Source organism: Cryptomeria japonica, chromosome 3 (genome assembly GCF_030272615.1).
Source record: "Cryptomeria japonica chromosome 3, Sugi_1.0, whole genome shotgun sequence".
Classification (NCBI taxonomy): domain Eukaryota; kingdom Viridiplantae; phylum Streptophyta; class Pinopsida; order Cupressales; family Cupressaceae; genus Cryptomeria; species Cryptomeria japonica.
In genome coordinates this window covers 730,168,385-730,194,156 of record NC_081407.1, presented here as the reverse complement: position 1 = coordinate 730,194,156, position 25,772 = coordinate 730,168,385, and the positions used below count along the sequence as shown (strand labels likewise).

The following is a 25,772-nucleotide window of genomic DNA, read 5'->3' as shown; positions in this document are numbered from 1 at the left end:
TAGTAACCAATTGCATGGTTCATCATTTCTAGTGGATCAGCTATCATGTGACCACTAGCATGATGCAATCTGTGTTTCTAGTTAACTTGTTAATTATTTTGAAAAGCTTTGTGGAGGAAAGCTTTTTTCTGGTCTGCTCAATTCTTCTATTTGTTCATGATCTTTGCCTTCTAAATATTTCTCCCTTGTTGTAAAGGAGAGAGCACTTGCACAGGCCATTGTTCCTCTAACACATAAGTCACCTTTAGATTACTTGCACAAGCCATTGTTCCTCAAACAGAGGAGTCACCTTTAGAATGTTGACATGTATATTCGGATGTTAGTGTATGTTGGGCAATCAATGATGAAGTGTGCAATAAGAAGTAAATAATCTGCTGATAAACCTTTTTTATGGAGAGCCTTTGAAGACTTATAAAGCTAATTAAGTTTTCCGTTAATAGGAAATAGGAACGTAGCCTTTGAAGACTTGGTTTGCGAACTGCCTTGTATTGCATGGTTGAACATTTGAATACTGCTGCTTTGCAAGTGAGTAGATACACAAACATCCATGCCAAATCTAATAATTTGTCATTTTCTGCATTTCTTTCTCTATTTTGTAGTCTTGCTTTAGAGAAATTATCTTCTAATGACATTTGCTCGATGCCAGTTGGTAGCTTAGAACTGATATTTGAAATTTGAAAGCATGTCTGTACGAAATTATCTCAATATGACATGATGAAACTGTATATGCTTCTCTATGCATGAAAGTTTTAGTAGTGGAAGAACACGAACAAAATAGAGTTTGCAGTTGTGGCTGAAGAAAGTGAGAGGAAAGCAAGTGACATGAGCCGTGCAAATGAAATTGAACTTTCTGAAAAGATGGATATAATAGAAATTTCAGACGAATCCGATGATTCTGCCAGCAATAATAATGATATAGCAACTATAGCTGAGGAAATAGAGGACTCTGCAACGGATAGGGACATATCGAAAGTAGCCAATGGCTGTGAAATTGATGAGGATGTCCTGTATAGAGCAGAGAAAGCAGATGATGATCCGTTCAAGTTGGGTCTGGGAGATGCTGCAAAAGAAATAGAGGATCTCTTCACAAGCATGGACATAGATAATGCAGGGGAAGTGGAAGAAGTACCAAGTGACATAGACTTAACAACAGTTGCAGAAGAAATAGAAAGCAGTGATGATGAACCAGATGTAACCAAGGGATCTGACAATGGATTGTCAGATACAGAACTATGTACTTTCGTCAGGGATACTACCAAAGCATTCTTTGATGAATATGGACTGGTAAGCCATCAGATAAATTCTTTCAATGATTTTATGACTCATGGGCTGCAAAAAGTGTTTGATAATGTTGGAGAGATTGAAGTAGAATCTGAACATAATCCACAAAAAAGGACACTGGATGTGAGATGGAATCGGGCATCAATTTCTTTTGGGAGGGTCACTGTGGAGAAACCTTCCTATTGTAACAAGGAAGGAAAGCTACTGCCACTAAAACCTGCAGAGGCACGTCTTCGAAACATGACATATTCATCCCCTGTCCATGTAGAAATGACAACAAAAGTAAGTAGTTTACTTTTATTTCTTTTCTGTTTTTGGGTGCATCTGACATTAATAGATTTTTCACAATTCTTATGTGGGCACAGAATCTTTGGTGGTTCTTTGATATTGTCTTTGTTCATATATTTATGTGAAAAGTTTATTTATTCTGATTTGTTTGCACTAAATGGCATATATTTGTATTCCTGTAACGTGGGTTATGATAATAGGCTGTTTAGTTTTCTTCCCTTTGGTTTAAAAAATCCTTTGTTACTCAAAAGTATTTATACCTATGTTTTTTCTTCCTCTCTGGGATGGTGGAAACATTAAAATCATCCTTCCAAAATAATCTCTCTGTTTTGTCTTTTTTTAAAATATATAAATCTATTAATTCATTAATACGTATTTAATTCTTCCCTTTTTCTTACTGCTAAAACATTTGGAAGAGAGAGATCTTTGTCTGACAAATTACAGCCTTTAATTGGACTTGGAAATAAAAAAAGCTAACAATTCTACAAGTGAAATTGTGATTATTGTTTTTATTTTGTTAAGAATAATCTGTATTTTCTGAGCTATTGCTTTATAGTTTATATAGTACTGCCCAAATATAGTGAAGCACTTCACACTTTTTTTTTTATCAGAAATTTCGGTAAGTGGTCCCGATCAAAACTGTAACATGCAGTGATCCTAATGATAAAACTCTACTTGTTGAACTAGTTTTTGTGTTGTGTTAGATTGGTAATCTTATGCACTCCTCTTATCAATATGGAATGCAAATAATTATTTTGAAAACATTAAAATGTAGTGTAATTTTGTAATTTTTTATTCACAATGTTTGTTTATGTTTTTACTATATTTATTTTGCATGCATAGTATGTTTTTCTAGGTAAAGTCATCCAACTGGTGTCATGCTCATCTTGGGAATGAACACTGCTTATTGTTAAATTGTAATTTTCCCTTCTCCGACCTAGGTATTCGGGGATGCATTATTAGCTTTTTTTATTCTTGTAGGCTAATTCAAAGATTTATGAAGGGAAGATTTTAATTAATTAAATTAAGTTGCCTTATTATGGACGACTTGTATTCACTTAATTTTTATTGACTTAAATCAAAAGCATAAATAAAATAAAGTCACTCTGTGTGCAAAAAGGTTATTATTTTTACATAAAGGTGTTTCTTTATTTGAAAAGAGCAAGCTGATTTTGCAGATCTACGACTCATAACAGTGGAGGGGTTTCTTTATTTGAAAAGAGCAAGCTGATATTGCAGATCTACGACTCATAACAGTGGAGGGGCATGCAAGATGATTAGAACATTTTAAACCATTAGATTTCACCATTTTTCCTCTGCCGCTGGTTGAATTCAATGGGCAGACCATGACAAAGAAACGCCTGATCTGACTGCTAATCAGAAGAAATCAGAATAGGGTGAAACTCGATCTCCAAGCAAACGGTTGGTAATTATGATGCGCTCCAGAATGTGGCGTCCACTAAACTGAGCTGGATGGGTTGGATGCAACTCTGCATGCGCAGCACTTATATTTGGCAATAATATCTCGTGACTATAACGCTGCAATATGCAACAATCCAGGCACACAAGATTCACGTAGCTCTGGTACCATATCAGAGCAATGGGGAATCATAGAAGCCACATAGGATAATGCTGCAATATGCAACAATATTATAGGAGAACTTCTGTAACAAATCCCTTACATCAAGGGATAACAAATAACCAAACTATAACAAACACACGTAAATATACAAGCTCCTAAACAAACCAACAAATATTTTTCTATGTACCCTATAATTCTAACAAACATGTGAACATTGACAATAGTTTTCCCAACATTCCCTCCCTTAGTGTGAACAAAAGGATTTAAATGAACGGAAACAGAAGTGGGTGAGCAAGATTCAGGCTTACGACTTCAATGTGGAGTATATTAAAGGGAAGAAAAATATTGTTGCCGATGCACTGTCCAAGAAACTAACACTCTGTTCTCTCACTGAGATTTCAATTGACTGGAAATCTCAATTAGTGGCTGAGTAACCCAAAATGACTTTGCCTGTGATTTGATTGACAGATAGGTGCAGGATGACAGGTATTTTGTTGTTGATGATATATCTTGTATCAGGGTCGAAGTTGAAGGTCAAGATTTTGAGGGCGATGCATGATACACCTCTAGCAGGACAGCCAGGTTTCTTCAAAACCTACCGACAGATTCGAGAGAGATTCACCTGGAAGGGACTAAAGGATGATGTTTTGCAGTTGTTAGAGAGTGCCTGACTTGTTAGAAGAACAAGTCAGAACATACATTCCCTGGAGGCTTTCTAGAACCATTACCAATACTGAACAAAAGTGGGAAGGAATATCCATGGATTTTATAATAGGAATCCCATGTGTTCAGGGGAAAGATTGCATATTTGTGGTTATTGATAGTTCATTTTTTTGCTGTACCTACTAACATCACAACACCTCAGGTAGCAGAATTGTTCTTTAAAGAGGTGTTCAAGTTGCATGGGCTTCCCAAAACTATTGTTAGTGATCGAGATAGTAGATTTCTCAGTATGTTTTGGCAAGAGTTATTCCAATTAGCGGGTACAAAGTTAACATTGAGCACGAGCTACCATCCTCAAACCAATGGTTAGATAGAGATACTGAATAAATGGATTGAGGGCTACCTACAAAATTATGTATAGGGGCAGCAAAGTGCTTGTATCAGACGGCTATATTTAGGTGAATGTTGCTACAATACCACCTACCATGTCTATTGGCATGTCTCCCTTTAGGGTGTTATACGAGTATGATGCACTGTCATTCATGGATTTGGCCTTTAATGATAGTAAAGTCCCTCGGACAAAGGAAATGATGCAGAGCTATCAGGATATCCTCAAGGCACTAAAGGGTAATCTCCAGCATGCACAAAACCAGCAGAAAATGTACGTAGACAGACACCATGTTGACAAAATTGGTTTTTCTGTGTCTACAACCATACAGACAATCAACGCTCAAGAAAGGCGGAGCAGAAAAATTTAAACCACGTTTCTATGGGCCCTACAAGATACTAAAAAGAATTGGGAAGGTTGCTTATGAACTAGAACTTATAGAAGGCTGTAAAATCCACAATGTGTTCCATGTTTCATGCCTCAAGAAAGCATTCGGCCAACATACAGTTTCATCTCCAAAACTTCCACCCCTCAATTAGGAAGGAAATTTGGTTTTAGTTCCTGATAGTATTGTGGATACGAGGGAGAGAAGGTTGAAGAACAGGGTGATCCGTGAATATCTCATCAGGTGGAGAGACTTGCCAGTTGAGGATGCAACTTGGGAAGGAGAAAAGATTTTACAACATCCTAATTTGCGATTGCTAGAAGACCAACAATCTCGAGAAGGGAGGATTGTAATGTCCCTACCGCTTGAAGGTTAATCCAGGAGTGAATTTTTCTAGTTTTCCCTATTCAGGTGGAGAGACTTGCCAGTTGAGGATGCAACTTGGGAAGGAGAACAGATTTTACAACATCCTAATTTGCGATTGCTAGAGGATCAACAATCTCGAGAAGGGAGGACTGTAATGTCCCTACTGCTTGAAGGTTAATCTAGGAGTGAATTTTTCTAGTTTTCCCTATTCCTGGAGGTTAGAAAAAAAAATAAAAAATATTAAGTGAAAAAAATGATAATTAAATATGAAAGGCCAAAAGCGATGTTGTGACCATTTCACAACATCACCCCATCAAAATGGGGACCCCCTCGTTGCTTCAATTCCTAGTGTCCTCTAGCATGTTATCTCTTGCAAATTTGAATGAGTAGGATCAATGTCGTCATCAATCTGATTGATCAAGGCTTATGGTAGCAAAACATTGAATAAAAGAGGTCAAGTTGAACGAGGATAGAAGGAAGTTTGATGGAGTCCCTTATATCAAGTTCCATCAACTATGCAAAGCCTCCTTTGTCATCCAAGTGGTTTGATTGCATTTCATTAAGATGTAGGTTACAGGGGAGAAATTTGGCTAAGTGCATGAAAATTTCCTTTGCTCCCTCCTAGGAGTGAAGTGTGCTTCCTTTGCTCCTCAGTAGCGAATTTCCTCCCCAAGCCTTCTATGACATCTAAAACACCCTGTGGTCATCATATGCTGCCTTTGTCGAAAGATGAAGTCAATTCTCAACCAACAACCTTGAATTCGACTTAGTATGAGGTCACTTCCTTTGCTCCTTCTTAGGAGCGAAATTGACTTCCTTTGCTCCTCCTTAGGAGCAAAATTTACTTCCTTTGCATACTTAAGGGCGATTTGGTGATTTTTGACTAATAGTAGAATGAATCTAGAGCCTTCACCCTCGCTTTGATCAGTGATAGGAAATTTACTTCCTTTGCATACTTGAGGGCGATTTGGTGATTTTTGACTAATAGTAGAATGAATCTAGAGCCTTCACCCTCGCTTTGATCAGTGATAGGATCAAGTTCTTGGAAATTTTGATAAAGAATTGTTGGAAGTGGTGATTTGAAGTCACTTCCTTTGCTCCTCAATAGGAGCGAAGTGCATTTCCATTGCTACTCAAAAGGAGCAAATTGCACTTCCTTTACTCCTCCATGAGAGCAAAATTGCTTCTAAGGCCTTCCTCGAAGGTAATTTGATGAGACATAAGTTGATGAAAAGAGGGCAAATTGATGAAACCTAGCTTAAGCAGCGAATTGAGGTCACTTCCTTTGCTCCTTCTTAGGAGTGATATTCACTTGCATTGCTCCTCAATTGGAGGGAACTTTTCTTCCTTTGCTCTTTCATGAGAGCAAAATGGCTTCTAAGACATGCTTTGAAGATCATTTGAAGCATTTCCACGCAAGAAGGATGAGAAACTTCAGGTATGAATTGGTGACAAGAGACTAATTGATGAATGGATGGCTAGAAGTAAGCTAGATGGCGGGCAAAATCGATTTCCGTTGCCCCCTCTCAGGAGCGAATTTCACTTCCTTTGCCCCCTCTTAGGAGGGAATTTCACTTCCTTTGCTCCCTTCTAGGAGTGAAATTCATTTCCTTTGCTCCCTTTTAGGAGTGAAATTCATTTCCATTGCTCCCTTCTAAGAGTGAAATTCATTTCCTTTGCTTCCCCTTAGGAGCGAATTGTCTAACTACCACGCCCAACAACACACACAAACACTTGGCGCCAAAAGTTGAATTTGAAAAAGGAAAATGTTTAAAAAACTGATCAAGTCGGGCACCTTGTGGAAAGGAAAATGATTTTGATTTTAGTTGACTAAATCAGGTCGGCCTATGATCTAAAAGACACATCCTTTCCTTCAAACACATATAAATGTTAAATCGAATCACTCATTTGATCATCATTTCAAAGCATTTTCCTTCTCTAAATAGTGAATTTAAAAGCAGAGCAGCGATTTCAATCAGCAAGACAGCAAATTTAATCTTCAGTAAGGGGCAAATTCAGTCAACAAGGAGCAGATTCAGTTAGCAAAGGAGCAGATCCAGTCACTAGAAGAAGGGAATTTCATCAAGGGATAGTAAGCTCAATCAGAAGAGGAGCGGATTTCATCAAGTGTGAGACAAATTCATTTATCCACTTCCAGCATCAGCGAAATTCACAAACATCATCAGATATATCTTTGGTTAGTAGCATCAAACCAAGGTCAGAATTGTCTAAATCAGAGGTAAGTATAATGTGTAGATTAATAGAAAGTCTTTTCCCAGTCTGATTTTTGTCAAGTCTTGACCATTTTTGTTGGAATCAGACCTCTTTCATGTTGTAAATTCAGTAGGAAAGTATAGATAAGCATACTGAAAATAAGTAATTAGTAATATTCAATCATTCAATTTCAGATTTGCTTAGATCTTAATTAATGTTAAAGGCATTAATCATCATTCCTAGGCTTTGAATCAATAATTTGAATGCCCTTCACCATAACCCTAACTTAGACAACTGTCTTAGGTGAAAAATGGCAGCGCCAAAGACAAGTGGGGCCGGCACACGTCAAGCACTTATCAAGGAAGATCAAAAGGGCGATGTGTTGGAGAGTAAGATCACGTCTCATTGGAGCAACATAGGTTATACCAACCTTGGAAATTTTGATCTCAAGAAATTCCGAAGCTCGTCATCTACAAGTAAGCCCACTGCGATAGCAAAGAAAATGATGGACAGTGGAATCATAAAGGCAGCTGGCTTCCCTCTTGCCATTCAATGCTATGAATTGATGGTCGAGTGTGCCAAACACTATGATTCCCACACAAGGACAATAGTGGTGAAAGGTGGAAGAGTGCTCGCCTACCTTTCAGAAGCTGCTATCAGTGAAAGCCTTCCACCTACCTGAGCCGAGAGACATGATCTATAAAAGCATAGGAGTTAAGGCAGTTTATGAGTATGATCCGGAAGCATGTTTGGGAATTATCAACAAGTATTGGCTATTGAAGAGTAGATCCGACAAGAGCAGGATGCTCGGAAGGTTACATTTGTCAAGTACTGGGACACTCCAACAAGGAGTGCCCATACAATATGAAAACAAGAAGCGCCCAAGTCCTTTTTGAACCTTCCACAGCCGCGACAGCTGCTAATCCACAACAATCGGCCAATACCACAACATCTTCAGACGGGTTTAGAAACAATAGACGAAGAGGAAAAAATAACAATAGTAGTAACCGCCGAGTGCAGTATGATGCAAAAGGCCGCTCGATGATACAATGTCGAGCCTATAATGAATGGGGACACTACACGCGATTGTCCCAAGGGAGACACGCCTCAACATATGTGCCAGTGGTGTGGGCAAGGAGATCATGACGACGAGAGTTGCCTGAAGTTTGGAATAAATTTGTTAACAATTGAAAAGTCCAATAAAAGGGAGACGCTCGCCATCACTAGAGCACAAACGAAGAAGGCTACTTATTTTGATCCCCGTACAAAGAAGGAACATGTATGGGAAGCCAAGGGCAATATTGAGCGGGAAATGAGGAAGGAGCCTCGAGAAACCTTGACAAGTACATCTGCTGAATCCGAACAAAACATCCTTCGACAAGTGTTGCAGATCGAGGTACCCATCAAACTCCAGGACCTCCTCAACACCATGCCCAGATTAAGAGAAGCCATCACTAATGCCATAGAAGTGCTGATCTGTACAATAACACTTCACACTGAGGTGTCGGTCAACCCCTCGACTAACCCCATGCTGTTGGTGGTGAACAGTGGGAGACACCCGATAGTGGTCGAAATGGGGATATTGGGTACGATCCTCACCAACGCCATCATAGACGAAGGGTCCGGGGTGAATGTACTTCTCGAGGAGACTTGGCAGAAATTGGGCAAGCCAACATTATGGCCGCCAACCTTCAACATGGTGGGTGCCGACCAACATGATATCAAACCCATCGGGACACTCATAGCTCAACATGTGATGATCGACACTCAACCCTTTGTTCTTGACTTTGTCGTGATCCCCTTGAAGAAAAAGGGCTATGACACAATCCTTGGAAGAGGCTAGTTGATTAAAGCCAAAGTAAATCACAACTGGAAGCTGCTGGAAGCGGAACACGTTGTCCATGGAGAGTGGGGGCCGGAAATTTATCATCGACCTCCGGACACAAATGGTGAGTGAAGAAATGGCCTCTTCTTCAGATTCAGACTTCGATGGGGATTCCGTGGTGGATGAGAACAAAAAGGAGCTGACCGACGAAGGTGTCCTGGAATTAGAAGACTGCTCTGAGGATGAGGTAGGCTCATGGAATGGGCTATTCCACTAGCAGATGGAGGACTGAAGTCTTCTATCCTCTGTGCCATATGTTGCAAATTGAAGAGGAGCTAGGCGAGAAAGATGAGTTCCCGCCAGAATACAGGGAGTATAAGGAGGGAGACGCTAGAGTGAATGACGTCCCGACGTACGAGTTTGCAAAGGACAAACCGATGCTGTACGAAGACCCCACCTTGAAGGAGATGAACTTAGGGGATGCTGCGACCCCTTAAAATATCTGGGTGGGAGACGATTGGAATCCTGTGTTGAAGGTGGCAACCTTCAAAATTTTTATGGAAAACAAGGACGTGTTCGCTTGGACCTACAAAGATCTGTAAGGAGTCCCACTCGAACTGTGTGTCCATCGGATACCGTTGGTCCTTGGAGCCCAGCTAGTACAGAAAAGGCTGTACCGCATGAATAAAAACTATGCGGCTCAGGTGAATGAAGATATCGAACGGATGTTGGAGGCTGACATCATATTTCGGGTGGAGACAAGTGAGTGGGTCTCGTTGATCGTGATCTCGATGAAGAAGGAAGCCAACCGAATCCGCATCTGCGTGGATTTTAGGTGCCTCAACGTTGTCACCATCAAGGATCCGTTCCCTATACCTTTCATAGCTAGCATCCTGAAGGAGGTGGCTAGCCATGAAATGTACTCATTTCTGGACGGCTTCTCGGGATACAATCAAATTTCGCTAGCTGAGGAGGACAAGTTAAAGACCACCTTTTTGGTGGAGGATGGAGTATATGCGTACAACCGAATGCCCTTCGGTTTGTGCAATGCTCCGACAACATTTCAGAGGATAGTTCTCCATATCTTCGACAAAATGTCTGTGGGAAACTTTAAGGCCTTCTTGGATGACTGGTCTATTTTTAGTAGCGAAGACACTCACTTGGTGGCATTGCGGGAATGCATGGAGAGATGTCGGAGGGCTAGGCTGGCCTTGAATCCGAAGAAATGCAGATTTATGGTGCCGTAAAGGAAGCTGCTGGGCCATATTGTTTGCAAGACTGGATTAAAAACTGATCCAGATAAGGTGCGGGTAATTGTGGAGATGGAGCTGCTCATTGACGTGAGAGGAGTAAAGTCCTTCCTGGGACAAAAGGAAATATAGGATATTACCGAAAGTTCATTAAGAACTTTGCTCAACTTTCATTCTCATTGGACAAGCTGACACGGAAGGGCGAACCATACATGTGGGGACTGACACAGGGGGAAGCATTTGATGAACTCAAGAGGAGATTGGTGCCCGCACCCATTCTGGCCTATCCAAATTGGGACCGAGAATTCTACGTACATGTGGATGCCTCGAACTATGCCCTTGGGGCTACGCTAGCACAGGAAGGAGGACATGGGCTGGACCACCCCATATATTTTGCTAGTCGCTTGATGTTGAAAGCCGAGAAGAATTATAGTACCACCGAGAGGGAAGCCCTCAGAATGGTCTATGCCGTACAAAAATTTCGGCACTACTTGCTGGCAACAACTTTTACTTTTTATGTGGATCACTAGACATTGATGTACCTAGTGAATAAACCCATTATTCAAGGCAAAATAAGCAGGTGGCTACTACTTCAAGAGTTCACATTCACAATAATTGTATGGCTAGGTAGGAGCCATGTGATCGTAGTGCAATTGTCGCGGATTATGTCGGGAGAGCCACCAAAGGGAGTCAATGATGACTTTTCTGACGCACATCTGTTCCAAATTGCCGCACTACCTTCGTGGTATGCAAGCATCGGGGAATATTTGTCCACTTCTTGGTTCCAAGCCGATATGTTACCAAGTGATGAAAATTGATCTTGAGAAGCAGGACATTCCAGTTGATTAATGGGTTGCTATACAAAATGGGACCCGACCAAGTCCTCAGAAGGTGTGTGATGGAAGAAGAGATTCCAGGAGTGCTACGGGAAGCACACGAAGGGCCCGCAGGACGCCAAATGGATCCAGACACCACCGTACGTAAAGTATTGCGTGCCTCACTATGGTGGCCCACCCTGTATAATGATGCGCGAGAATGGGTGGTGGGCTGTGATACTTGCCAGAGGGTAGGAAAACCTTCGAAGTGGGACTTTATGCCCCTCAACCCATCCCTTGCCCAAGAACTGTTCGAGCGATGGGGTCTAGATTTCATTGGACCATTCAAGGCCAGCCGTGCACGACGATGTCAATATATTGTGGTAGCCACTGAATATTTGACAAAGTGGGCAAAGGCACGAGCACTGCCGAATAACTCTGCTTTGAGCACTGAAAGGTTCATTTATGAACAAATCATTACATGGTATGGCATTCCTATTCAATTGACAAGTGATAGAGGTGGGCACTTTGTGAATAACGTAGTTAAGTTACTCACGACGGAGTTCAAGATCTTTCATTCCCTGTCGAGCCCGTACTATTCCAGGGCCAACGGTCAGGCAGAGGCCACTAATAAAATACTAGTATCAGTAATCTATAAATCATGCGGGGTTGAACAAGAAGGTTGGGAAGAAAAGCTACCATTTGTATTGTGGGCGTATAGGACTACGTACAAAGTGACAATAGGACATACACCCTTTCAGTTGATGTACAAACATGAGGCCATTGTACTGACAGAGTTCATGGTCCCGAGTCTAAGGATAGCAAATGAGAATCGACTAGGAGACATGGAAAGCCTGCGGGAGTGACTATATGCGTTGGGCAAGTTAGATGAATGAAGGATGATGGCCCAATGGGGTATCGAAGCCGCCCAACAACGACAATTTTTTTGGCATGATAAGTATATGCTCATGGAGTTCCGTCCTAGTCAGTGGGTGCTGAAGTACAACAGGCGGAATGAGATCAAACCTGGAAAATTCAAAGTCAGATGGTTGGGCCCATATAAAATTCGCGAAGTATCTTGAGAACAGAGCCATTAAGTTATCTACATTGGACGACCAACCAATAAAGGAGATGGCGAATAGGTCGAAATTAAAAGTCTACCACCGCAGGCAGCAGTGGAATGACCCAGTTCGTTTGGAGGCGGGGTCTAGTTGGCCAATTTGACAAGGTAATTATTTTATTTTTAGTTTTAAAAAAAAGAAAAAACGAAAAAAAAAGGGAAAATGATAGAGAACTCACCATACGGTTTTGTCATTACAACTGTACAGATTCGATAAAAACATAAGAACGACACATGATGAAATCCGTACGACTCAAGCGCAGATAGTACGGTTGTCAATATTTTCGTACGACCAAGTAAATAAAATTCTATACGGTGGCAAAATAGAGCCAATCAAAATTCGTACGACTGCAGGAGGAGCATCGTATGTACAAAGCTCAAAGGAAGCCGATCCCAAATCCGTACGGTGGGCAAACTGTACACGCTAAACTAGAACCGTCCGTACGCCAAGCATATAAGCAGGGAGTATAAGTAGTCGTACAGGTGAAGGCATACAGTGATTCTGTACGATGAGGGTGAGATTTATTACAAGGAAATCGTTGGGGTCAATGCAAAATCGTACGATTGTGATTGTGGTGGCACTCGGAAATCACAGAGTCCGTACACCCATTTGTTCGTACAAACCAAGGAGTTCATAATTGGAATCCCTACACGTGGTTCCTACGGTTGGGTGAGGGTTCTGTACACAACCGGCTCTAGCAAGTTGTTTCGTGGACATGAAGTCGCACAACGTCTGCCGTACAAGGTAATGTGTGAAGAACCAAATTGCATAGACTGTACAAGGGCCCAGGGAAGTAACATAATTTGAAAAATATTGTAAGTGTTGTCCCAACAATTAAAAGAGTTAATTAAATGGAGTTAGGAAAACCAAGATTGGGGAAGCTGGACTGGTGAAAACTGTTGTAGCAGTTAGAGCAACTGTCTAAGTCAGGAAAGTTGGCGGAAGCAAGCACGACAGGCATGGACAAGGGAAAGAGAGTATTGCAATTTGGAGTAAAAGTTGCAGGGCCAATAGACACAACCAAGGGCAAAAAGAAGACAATGTCGGTAAAGACTACATCCAACACCATTACATTTGAAGGACTAAGTGGCAGTGTATGCAGAACCTGGTGGCTCGAGACCCCAAATAATAATTTGATTAAGCAGTTTCTCAAGAAAGCACAGTTGCATTGGGCAATTCAAATGCCCATCTTTGTGATCAAGGATTTTGAGCCCTGTCTGCGAATGATAGTAGCTACATACGACAACTCAACAAGGGCATCGACATTCTCTTATCAGCAAAGCACTGTGACAATATCATTTGCACCCGAGGATTTTGCCATGGTCTTTGGCATACCAGATGAGGGAAAGAAAGTAGACAAGAACGCCACTAAGATATCGCCAGAGCGGAAGGAGCAACTGCTATAGCTGATATGTCGAAGTGATCCATCAGAACAGGAATGGGTAGCAATTAAGGCACCTAAGGGCAGAGGATTGAAAAAATCGTACATTGTTTAAGGAGAATGGCAGTGCCTGCTAGATGTCATGAAAAGCAGACTTGGTGGAGCTAGCAGGGCATTGGACACGGCGACACCCATGATTGCACTCATGAATGGACTGAGGAATGGGACGGTGTACAACTGGGCTCCAGTCTTGTCCGATAGAATTCATGAATTTTTGACCTTGTGACACAAAGCTTTTTATATGCCGTTCCAGGCCATTGGGTTATTCCTTGATGCTGTACGCACACAAGTCTTTTCAGAGAGGCATGTCTGGAAACCTTGGGATGTTGGAATATGCCGTTCCATGCCATTGGGTTATTGGACCCACCTGGATACCATCACAAGCAGTGGGGAAGTCCATTCCAACAGGAAGCAAAGGAGACCACCACAAGTGGTAGTGTTAGAAAATGAGCATGAAGAGGTCTTAATGCTGCAAAGTATCCATGAAAAGGACAATTTATAGATCATAAACTCTACAAAAGCTGTTGTTGAGAGCGACCATGATTCAGATCAAGATGATGATGGGATGTTTGAAAGTTTCAAGAGGTTCGCCCACAAAAACATCAAACAAGGCATTGAGCAAGGCAACTTAGCATGTGTTAAAGACGTACTGCTGCCTAATTGGTGTAGGATACACAATGCCTTCCATTCTAAGTTCTCATGTGACATGTGCAAAATCGCTTTAGAGAAAGTTCATAAAAGGATTCCCGAAGCCTTAACATTAGAGGAAATCAAGGTTCCAGAAGCTGATAATTCATTTGAAGAAGACCTGCAGAAATCACAAGAAGAAAATAAAGGAAAAGCAAAGTCATGTAGTCAGACCTCAGTGATGAAAACCAAGTATGGATTCTAAGATTTGATGGGTCCAAATTAAAGCAAGGATTAGGAGCTGGTTTTGAACTAATCAGTCCATCAGGAGAAACTTACTTGGCTGCTCACAGGCTGCAATTTCCATGCACAAACAATGTTGTTGAGTATGAATCACTAGTTCACGGGTTGTTGTTAGCCATCAGAAGGGGAGTGAAGATTCTACATGCATTTGGAGATTCAAAAATAGTCATAAGACAGATACAAAAACAATATGTTTGTCACGACAAAAGATTGACAAGATATCACAATAGAGTATGGGAGCTTGTCAAAAGTTTCGACGCTTTCAATATCAAGTCAGTTTATAGATATCAGAATCAAGTGGCAAACTCGCTTGCTCAAGCTGCCAGTTTCGTAGCACCTCTTGCCATGGAGTGGTTAAAGAAATTCATAGTGGAGTTAACTCCAGTGCCTTTAGTTCTTGACAATATTACAAACTTTTAGGTATTTGAAGATGATAAACACATATTGGATTTTCTCACCAATTCAGATGTCTTCTTGAGCTAGGTTATTGATGAAGAAGATATTGAAGGAACAAAATTTGATCCTGAAGGTATACTGAATTTAAAAACTAATACCATCCCAAAGGGAATGGTAGAGATTGAAAGGGTGTAATGTCCCTACTAGTTAGAGATCACTGTCCTACAAAACCGATTGTTAGAATACAACATATATATATATGTAATTTAACTTGCAATCTAACTTTGAAATACTTAATTACATAATCACAATTCTCATCTAATAAAAAGGATACGAATGCCATGCGAAGATATGTCCTTAGGCCGCCATGAGGCTCGCCTTCTTGGAACCCATCTTGGTTCCAAGCCCTCCAGGAAGTCGAAGGTGAATTTGACTCCTGTCTTGAATGTAATTTCTTACATCCAAGCCCTCTAGGAAATCGAAGGTTAATTCAATTCCTGTCTTGGGTGTAATTTCTTACACCCAAGCCATCCAAGGAAGACCCTATGTCATTCCTTGCCTTGGGTGATGCACCCCATCACCCAAGTTCTCAGAGGGGACCGGCCAGATCCGTCTCTTCTTGGTTGAACTTAGTCAACCAAGCCATACATATGCATATAGATGTTCAGTAACAATATTCATATTTGTTTAACATATATTCTTACTATTCATTGTTATGTATTTTCCACTTATGTTTATACACGTTCCCTAATATCTAAGAATCTTTCATTAACCTCTGTATTCAGATGTTCATTATTTATATTTATTAATATATATATTAAACTATTCATTATATTCTTTAATACATATATTAATTATTATTACATTTATTAATATATATATATTAAACTATTCATTATATTCTTTAATATATATATTAATTATTATTACTTATATCTATTTACACATACATTAGGGGTCGCTTCTTACCTGTTTGCACCTGCAGTCTGGTCTCCAACTCGCAGTTCCCTCTGATCCCTAGTTTCCTTTATGCCCGCGCTGTCTTCCTTTCCTCCCCCTTGACCCTACGGATTATTTGGGTTTAATACCCATGGAGGGGAGTGATCATGTCCCTCCACGGGGGCCCTTCCGTGGGAAGGGATGTGACGGGTCGCAGCCTAGGCTGCGACTACCGTCACACCATGGTAGGCTGTGGCTTCGTGTCCCACCACTTCCCTCGGGGGGGGGGTCCACACAAGAATGTTGGACATATTTGCTTTATTAAATATGATACAAACACATTAATTTATAACGTGATTCTTATTTCCATTTAACTTAATTAAATTATAAGTATATTTAATATAATACAAACATATTAATTATTAATTATTAAATATAAGTGATTCCTATTTCCATTTAGCATGATTTAAACATATTAATTAGATTAAATCAATTAAATATAAATATATTTAATTAACTCTTTTCTAGTGATTTATAAGTGTTATTTCCTTTCTAATATATTAACAATATATTACATAATTTAATAATTGATTCTATCATTATTTGTGTTTAAAAGGCTTACATCATGTGGTGAGGTAGGGTTATCACAAAGGGTTTTTGATTTAGATAAGTTGAGAGCTATCAAAAGTCATAACATAGAAGGAAATGCCTATGAAACAGTTAACTTGGGTAATGAATAAGAAATTTAAAACGTGTTCGTAGGAAAGGCTTGCACACCAAAAGAAAAGGAAGGCATATTAAGAAATATGAAGGAGTTCCTAGATGTCATTGTGTGGAGCTATGAAGACATGAAGACCTATGACACCTCAATCATCACCTACACGATTCCTTCAAGCTAGGAAGTAAACCTTTCAAACAACGACAGAGACCAGTAAATCTGCTATTGGAATCATTGATATATCAAGAAGTGAAAAAGATACTATCAGCCAAGATTATTTTTCCAGTAAGGCATTCGACGTGGGTCCCCAACTTGGTTCCAGTACGAAAGAAATATGGTGAAATTAGATTGTGTAGATTTTAGAAACCTTAACAAGGCATTGGAGAAAGACAATTACCCGTTACCATCACTAGATGAGGTATTGCAAATAGTAAAGAGGTCATAAATGATGTCCTTTTTAGACGGATACTTAGGTTACAATTAGTAGAGCAAGAAGATAGACTAAAGACAACCTTCACAACAAAATGGGGAACGTTTGCCTACAGGAGAATGCCTTTTGGGCTAATCAATGCCGGTGCTACTTTTTCAGAGAGCAATGGACATTGCTTTTAGAGATTTGATAGGAAAATGTATAATCATTTACATGGATGACATCACAGTGTTCTCTAGGAAAAAAGAGGATCACATAGAAGATTTGCGAAAAGTATTCCAAAGGTGCAGAAGATATGGAATATTGTTGAACCCAAGGAAGTGCTGTCTGTGCTAAGTTAGAAAGGACAGAAGAACAAAGTGCTGTGTGTAGGAGTGATAATATAAAATTTAATATTGGCTTAGTGGTACGCAACCATACCACCGACATAAACTCTAAGAGGAGACTGTACATTTTGAAACTTCAGCAAGGTTGGCCAAAATATTTATTTGAAGGCTTTAAAGTCCTTTTCATATGTCGAGTAGCAACTCAAGTTCTCCCCAAGCTTGTTGTATACATCCCTGAGGTGGTTCAAAGCATGGTTTGAATGAACGATTGAATGAATTTAAATGATGTCCACAAGACCAAGCGATCTAAGGGGACCAAGATACAAAATTAATATACTTCAACTCTTGCTCATATAGACTTGAACTGATTTTATTAGAGTGCAATTGAGAGCTCACTTATGATTTCCTTCTCATTTCTAGTTACCAAATGAGGGGGGTAGTCCTCCTTTTATACATAATCTTGCATTAAATGTTTGAATTTTCAGAGCAGGCCGACAAAGAGCTAAATTTCTCGCTCACGTCAAGTGATTGTTGTGAGGTTCTATTCTGGGTCTTGATTGGGAAGACCAGGTAGTTAGGGCATCCTAGTCCTGTCAATTAGGACTCAAAATGGGACAAAGGCAAGATCATGAGTTGTGTCATGTCCCCATCTTTTTGATGCAATTCCCACATTGCATTTGATGAATAAAGACACTTAAAAATTTCTAAGTGTCAAAAGTTAATAAGGAAAAGTAACTTTTATAAAGTTACTTTATAAGCCTAAGTTTCTTTTTTTAATAAAGGCTTATGTTTGAATAAAGTGCCATGCGTACCTTTTAATAAGGTGGCCCCTTTTATGTCAACGCCACCCCTTTGCTCAAATCACTTAAATGACATGGCATGGTGGGACCCTTGCCATGTCATTCTTTAAAAGCCTTTAAGCCTTTAAGCTGCGTGGACCCAAAAGATGCCAAGGAAGATGCCTTTTGAGTTGGATTCCAATGGGATATTCCATTTAGGGTTACGCCACTCTTTGGAAAAGGTTATTAGACATTTTAGAGGAGAGAATTGGTATTATGTTATTATTTTATTTCTGACTTTCTCTACTCTGCATCAGCAGCAGAAATTGCAGGTGTTTCGAGGACGTAAACCCTCAGATCTGCATTGGTAGTGGAGGTGTACCCACTAATTTGCCCACGTGGGACAATGATGTGCCTTGTCTAGACCCATTGGGGGTCAATTTAGCAACAAAACCAGCCCAGCAATCACCATTAGGAATGATACATCAGTTCTGAGCAGTTTGTCTTGAAATTACAGCAAGTGTGGGTTTCATAATTGCAGCCGTACCATTCCAGGCAGGGCTGTACAATTCTAGAAGGCTGTGCATCAATTTAAAATTAAATGGAGGGTTCTAACTCCATTTCTTGTGCTTGATCTCATTGTTGGGATTAGAAAGGGTAGTGTGGAAGAAATCAGAGTCAATTGACTAGATTTGTGATCAGGGTGAGCAAAACAGTGGGAAAAGAAGGTCAAAATTGTATAACTTTGCCTGGCAAAGGTTGGATTTCCAGCTGGTAATTGGGTTCTTTGCCCAATTTGATATTGGTAATTCATCTTATGGTAGAATAAGCAGATTGGATCCACTGATCTGCTCCTACACCATCCTTCTCAGCTTGTATCCATTTTTTGGATAGCAAACCAGCCTCAAACCCTAGCACTGGACCTTTGGTATGTTTTCTGCTTGTACATGTGAATTTTATTTCACTTCTAGATGATTGTAATCTGTTGTCATATAAAAATCAGTAGCTGATCTCTTGATTACAGTTCATTTTTATGTTGTTTCTTGTCATATGTTGCAAACCCCATCACCAAAAAAAACAACACAAAAGAAACAAACTCTTTTGCATCTTCTGTCTAGTCTCTAAGAACACCAAAAAATGCCCCAAAATATAGTTTATTAAATTAAAATTAAAACAGGGCAGCAAAAGACCTATTTAGGGATCTTTCAAGTTGAAAATGCAAATTTCAAGGGGTATGAGTAGTATCAAAGAAGGCATTGAGCACTAGAGGCCGAAACGCTAAGGTGAGGGCTAGGCGAGGCCGAAATTGTATAGGGATACAATTTATGATGCTACAGTAACTAACCCTAATTAGGGTTTTTTTGTTAAATCTCGACCATTGATTTCAAATCAATCATGGCCCTTAATTGTAATTGGGATGTCTATATAAGGTATTACCTTCTCATTTGTAAAGGTTAATAGTTAATAATTAGAGAATAAATAGTTGATAGTTAGCAATTAGGAGTAGAGTAGGAGGAAGCTAGAGATTGTTGCCAAGACTATGGTGGAATTAATACATGATTTTCATTGAAGCATGGTGGATTTTTGTGTTGTTTCAACATTTTGCATGGTTTCTTGTTACTTCTCAAATTTAGTTGAAGTTCATTGATTATAAGGTGGACAAATGTGATGATATTTGATGGAATTCCGGTTCATACCATTTGGAATTTTTTGATTGCAAATTGCAGTGTATGGTCAGTCTAAACCTAATTTAACACTAGTTCGATTGTGGATGTTCGTTTGGATTGTTGTGCCAATCTTGGGTATTTTATGAATGTTTACAATATGGAAATCCATCGTTTCCTTTGCAGATTGCATCAGTTTTATGTAGTTGTTTCGTTATGGCGAAGCGAGGCTTGACTTGCGGAATCCATCTATCGAAGCACTATCCATCATCTTCATTGTCCTTTATTTTTAAAAGTGAGTTTAGATTCCACGCTCCAATTGTTTTGCAAAACATAAGTCCCTTTGTGATTACCAACATTATCACATTTGTTGTTGGCAAAATTGCCTTAATAATAAATAATGATTCTTTAGCATTATAAGTGGTATTGTAATTAGTTTGTTCTCGAGAGGTTGTGGCAGTCTTAACCAACCACCGGGCACTATATATACTTTTGATTGTTTGGGAAATATTCATGATTGTACACATTACACTTTGATAATAAAGAACATTTCTTTTTGCCATATGTTGTTGTGTTGAGTACTATTATTTGTTATTATTTTCAGGTATGTTTCAGTATCTTGTTTACTCTACGTAATCAACTAATTTCCCTTCGGGAGTAAATAATATCATATACACTGAGTGGAGAATTAGTGGAGGAATTATCTTATGACTTCTTTCACCCTCCTCTACGTTTGACAAAATTACCACAAGAATGAAGGTGACGATGCTGGTTCATGAACTGGACTTGCAAAATAAAGGAAGCAGTTCATGTTCAAATCCGCGGGCTGGAACTAGAATAAGCTTGCTACATTTGAGATATGCTAGATCTCTTTAATGTTGAAAATCCAAAAAAAAAGTGAAAAATTTGAAAAAAACTCCAAAAAACAAACAAAAGGAAATTCAAAAAAAAGATCTCTCAATGGATGGGCAGTTTCCTGAGTCACATGGCCAAGATGATAATCAAGTTGATATTCTTCAACTTTGGTGGGCTTTGAATGCAAAACTACACCCACACAGTTTGTCCAAATTTGCATTACCAATAAGTAGTTCATGCTCAAATTTTAGCACAGGTTGGAACCATAATGAGCTTTCAAGCTACATTTGAGATATGCTAGATCTCTTTTATGTCGAAAATCCAAAAAAAAAAGTGAAATATTTAAAAAATCTCCAAAAAAATCCAAAAAAAAGAAAGATTTTTTCTTAATGGATGGGCAGTTTCGTGAGTTGCATGGCCAAGATGATCACCAAGATGATATTCTTCGGCTTTGGTGGGCTTTGAATGCACAACTATACCCACTGAGTTTGTCCGAATTTGCATTTCTAGATACAACTAAACACAATGAGTTGCATTGTTTGACATTTTTGTCCAGTGTGGAGTGAGCGATACGAGGAAAAATCTTCTTTTGGGACATCCCCAAGCCAGAGGCGTTCATGGAACCTAACAATTTCAATGCTCCACAATGTAATGACGAATTCACAAGATTCAAAGGGTTGATTGAGAATCAATTGTCTTGATGATGAATCATGCCTAGAGAGTATGTTGTTACCTTGTTAGTACAAGATTCATAATGCGCACCACTTAGAATTTACTTGTTCATTGTGTTAAGAAGCTATCAGCCAAGTCAGATGCCATTTTGGACTACCAGAATCATTAGATGAGTGCATTATGGTAAAAATTAGATTGCATATCTTGTAGCTGAGGAATATAGAAGAACAAAAGAAGAGTTTGTTACAACATCATCTGATAATGAAATAAGTTAGTTGCAAGGCGAAGCACAATTGAACCTAATGATCAATGTGTTGCAATCAAGGACAACTTTGCATACCTTGCACTCAAAGAAGAATGTGTTGAAATGGAAGATATTCAAGAAAGCGAGATGGTAGCAGGCGATGATCATGTTTGGAAATATCAAAGCATGAAGTCCTATAAATTGTGGATACTTGTGAAGATAATCATCTAGAATCAGAAATAGGAGACATGGCAAAAGGACTAAGTGACTTGAAGGATTGTCATCATTCATTAATTAGGGAAGAAGGATGGGATTCAAATCAATCTCAAGAACAAGGAAGTAATTCTAATGCATTTCAAGAGGAAGCAATCCTTGATGAAGATTCAAATGAGGATTTACCACGTATTCAAGAGGAAGCAATCCTTGATGAAGATTCAAATAAGGATTTACCACCTATTCAAGAGGAAGTAATCTTTGGTGAACCTTCGTCCATACAAGAGGGAGAAAATTCTAATGAAGACTTTCAAGGCATCCCAAAGGAAGAAGTTTCAAGCATCATTGGAGAGAATGGTCAAATGAACATCGTAATGGAGCTAGAGAATGAAGAGCAATTCGAAGGGGCGCTACAATCAGAAATTGTATTTGAAGAACAATTAGAGAAATGTTTTGAAGATCAACTTATCAAAGATGGCTTAGTTTTTGAAGATATGCTTACTGAGTTGCACATGGTTTATGAAAATGATGAGCTAGTTGTCACAATGGAGTCAAAGAGTGTAGAACAATTCGAAGTGGTGCTGAAATCATTGCCAAAGAGGTCTCGAGAAGAATGAGTAGATGCCCGAGGGATCATTCATCATCAACTGCGACCTCCTGATGTGGTCATAGATAGTGAGCAAGAATTTCCATTCGAGGACGAAGACCACCTGGTTGTTTATTTCCTTACCACTAAATTTGAAAGTTATTGTTACGATCTTTTGTCATTGATGTCAAATAAGACTTATGTTGAAATGATATTCTGTGATAAAATAAACACATAAGCATATGAGTGTTGATACCTGGTCTTTTTCATATTGTCAATTTTCTGCGATTGCAGTGATTGAATTGTTCTGTGACTTTACACGATCTACATCACAGTGATTGAATTGTGTTGTGACATTACATGATCTGCTTCACAGTGATTGAATTGTGTTGTGACTTTGCACGATCTCCCTTGACTGATATAAACTATTTTTGATAATTGACACAGCATCAACAAAGAATGGTTGATGGTTTGTTTGTTCCAGAGAAATGCTTTCTCAGAATATATCACCAGGTCTGCACAGAGTTCTTATAAACTTATTAAATCTCTCTTAAAAAACACTTTGAAAGTTCAACGGTTGGAAGTTCATGTATATCGAACAACGCCAATGTGTATTTGGCTTTTGACTTTGTTAATAATATATCGTGCAAAGTCTTTACCGCTTTGGGTGGTTGAAATATTTGCCACGATGGCAAAGGCTATACGTTGTGTTTACAAACCACTTTGCAAGTGGTTAAGTCAGGTAGCGGTTGGAAGAACTATAACTACCTGATTAATAATAAGAGATTTTAAATATTATCATCTTTCATTCGATGTTTTGAGAGTGGAAAAAAGAATGCAGTGATTCTGAAACATGTGAAGGACAGAAACATTTTGATGTTCAGAAATTGTTTCTAAACTATGATTGATATATCGTATCATTGAAAGTAAATAGTTTAAATGGCATTCATGGTGGTGTTCGATATGAAACAGAAGAGATAAAGTCACAGCAAGTGGTCATCATATGTTTTGGTGAGATTATATTGATCAGAATTTCAGAAGTTGATTTTTTGGAAATCTCTTAATTAAAAATTTCAGTTGATATGGAATAAGCTTTTAATGATGATATGTTTTACCTTCTTTAATGGCTGCCTTAAGTTTGTATAAACAAATTCGTTCAACGTTGCTGAGAATCACAATAGCTGTGAGGGTTTGTCTGCAGATTGCAAGTGGATTGGTTCAAGATATTTTGAAGATTTATATTGTTCAGTTTATGATATTTCTGAAGGATTATATTGTCTAAATTTGAAAAGTTTTACTCACATATCTTTGAAATATGTGAAGCACATTATTGCATATTGTAATGTCACCAAAATGTATTGGTGGGTGAAAAATGTGTAAATGAGAGATCAAGAGGAAAACTACCCTTTCCCTCCAAGGAGAGATGAGAGTTTCACTACGGATTTCCCTTCAAACACTTTTCACCTAATTATGGAGAGGAGAATTCACTAGATTCAATCTCCAAAGAAGAAGATAGAATTCTGAATGAAATGGGAATGATAAGCTAATACCCTCTTCCTATTTGAAATGGAAAGGAATTGATTCAATTATGTAGTGCAAAAGTGACAAAGAACTGATTATAACTTGAGATCGAAGTATGGGATGAAATTGTGCACTTGGATCTGGCAGTAATATGTCGAGACGAAGCAGCCCTGCGAATTTGAGGAAAAGTTGCCCAGATCGTGGCGGAAATGTACACGGTCCTTTGAAAAATCCTCGAAACGAAAAGGGTTTTTCCGCCTCTGCAAATGGAGCCTGAATCCGAAAGTACAGTTGCGCACCTGCAACCTACATACACAGAAAAGAGAGGAAAATGGGTTGGGATTTGGGGCCTTCAGGTCAAACCCCAGTTTTGGAATTAACCAAGTAATGAAAGAAAGTACTTGCAAGTAAATGAAAGACTAAAATGTAAATCACCTGAAGGGAGGTTGTGATAGCAATGTTGATAGAAATGCTTGTGTGGAATTGAATGTCGAAATCAATTCCCTCTTCAATGGTTGAATCCTTGACTTGAATGCAACACCTACTTGCAACACCTAGCCTTGAAGGGAGACTTGAGAATGCTCAATGCTGGAAAAGAATGCTTGAATGCTCTTGAACACTTGATCGCAAATTCTCACCCCCTTGAACTTATCCAACTTGACCAACCTACCCAAATGAGAGGGCAAATGCAACTTAAATACATGTCAATTAGGGTTAATGAAATTGATTTTCGTCACAGGCCGACATTGGGGAAGTTTTCTCGCTCACTGTACAACGTACAATGCATGCTTAGGAAAGGTCTTGCCCCAAAATAGGGCAGCTGTCCTAGGCGGACAGGGGCGCCACACCCTTGTCCTACCCCTTTCTCTAGGGCAGAGTGTAGATAGGGTGGTGTAGAGGCCAAGGAAGAAGCAGATTCCAAGGGTTGAGCAATCTTCGGTCTCCGATCAGGCTAGGGGATTCGATCTCGCGTGCGTGAGGACCCTAATGCAGTCAAAAATTGCTAGGGTCGCAATTTTATGACACTACACATTTGATTTAGCTATATCATACTTGCAATATCCTTTTAGTTGGTGCCATAAGGGTTCTAAGTTGGTGCCCAGACTGACAAGGTTGTGATTGTGAGGGTTGGTGCTCTCAAGCAGAGATTTTGGCGGGTTGGTGTCCTTCAAAAGTTGTAAATAGTATACTTGTGAGGCAGGATTAGGACAATAGATCCTAGCAGCATTTCTCACCGTGGTTTTCCCATCTTGGGTTTCCACGTGTTTTCTTGTGTATTGGTCTCATTGTGTGGTATTGTTTTAGATTTCAGCTTGGTACTTTCAATTTAGAATTCAAATTAAAAGTTTTGAATAAGTTATTTAAAGATTGTAAAAGATCTATTTACTACTGGTTCACTCCCCCCCTCTCATTAGTAGATCTCTATTCTACAATGATTTTGATTATGGAGGTTTAGGAAAAACTTGTGTGTGGATAAATCATGGTCCTAGCAAGTTGCCTCGATATTTTTTCGAGAAATTTTGATTGAATATGAGAGTGGCAAAGTGGGATTGTTTCTCGGGATTCAAGGATGAATTTGCAAAACTTTGAACCATGGCCCATGCTATGTTGTTGAACATTTTGAGAAATCATGCGAGGGCTTGTACATACTCAGGGCTTTTAAGTCTTGTTCGTTCAATCTTTGTACATAGTAGGAAGACTTACACTCAGACTCGACTTGGCAGCCCAAAAGTTTGACTTAGTATCTTAAAATTTTGATTCGGACTTGAGACTCAACATGGAGTTGACAAAAAAAACCTCATAATTTCACAAAATTTAATAAATTAATGCATTTAGAGAACATTAAAGTCTAATTTGACTACCAATTTTTCATAATTCAA

At 39.2% G+C, this 25,772-nt stretch overlaps 1 protein-coding gene and 1 long non-coding RNA gene across 7 annotated transcripts in view; one reads left to right on the top strand and one right to left on the bottom strand.

The window, feature by feature from the left end:
* Positions 1-25,772, bottom strand: part of LOC131032478 (uncharacterized) — a 155,003-nt gene that overhangs the window by 3,746 nt on the left and 125,485 nt on the right. The window lies entirely within an intron of this gene.
* Positions 1-25,772, top strand: part of LOC131032477 (DNA-directed RNA polymerases IV and V subunit 2) — a 164,601-nt gene that overhangs the window by 39,930 nt on the left and 98,899 nt on the right. For 3 of the 6 annotated variants that reach the window (XM_057963458.2, XM_057963460.2, XM_057963464.2), the window contains 2 exons: positions 441-525; positions 748-1,563. In XM_057963458.2, coding sequence (XP_057819441.1) covers positions 823-1,563 — 741 coding nt within the window. In that variant the 5' untranslated portion in view covers positions 441-525; positions 748-822. The remainder of the gene's footprint in view (positions 1-440; positions 526-747; positions 1,564-25,772) is intronic. The other 3 variants (XM_057963461.2, XM_057963463.2, XM_057963462.2) reach the window with 3 other exon arrangements.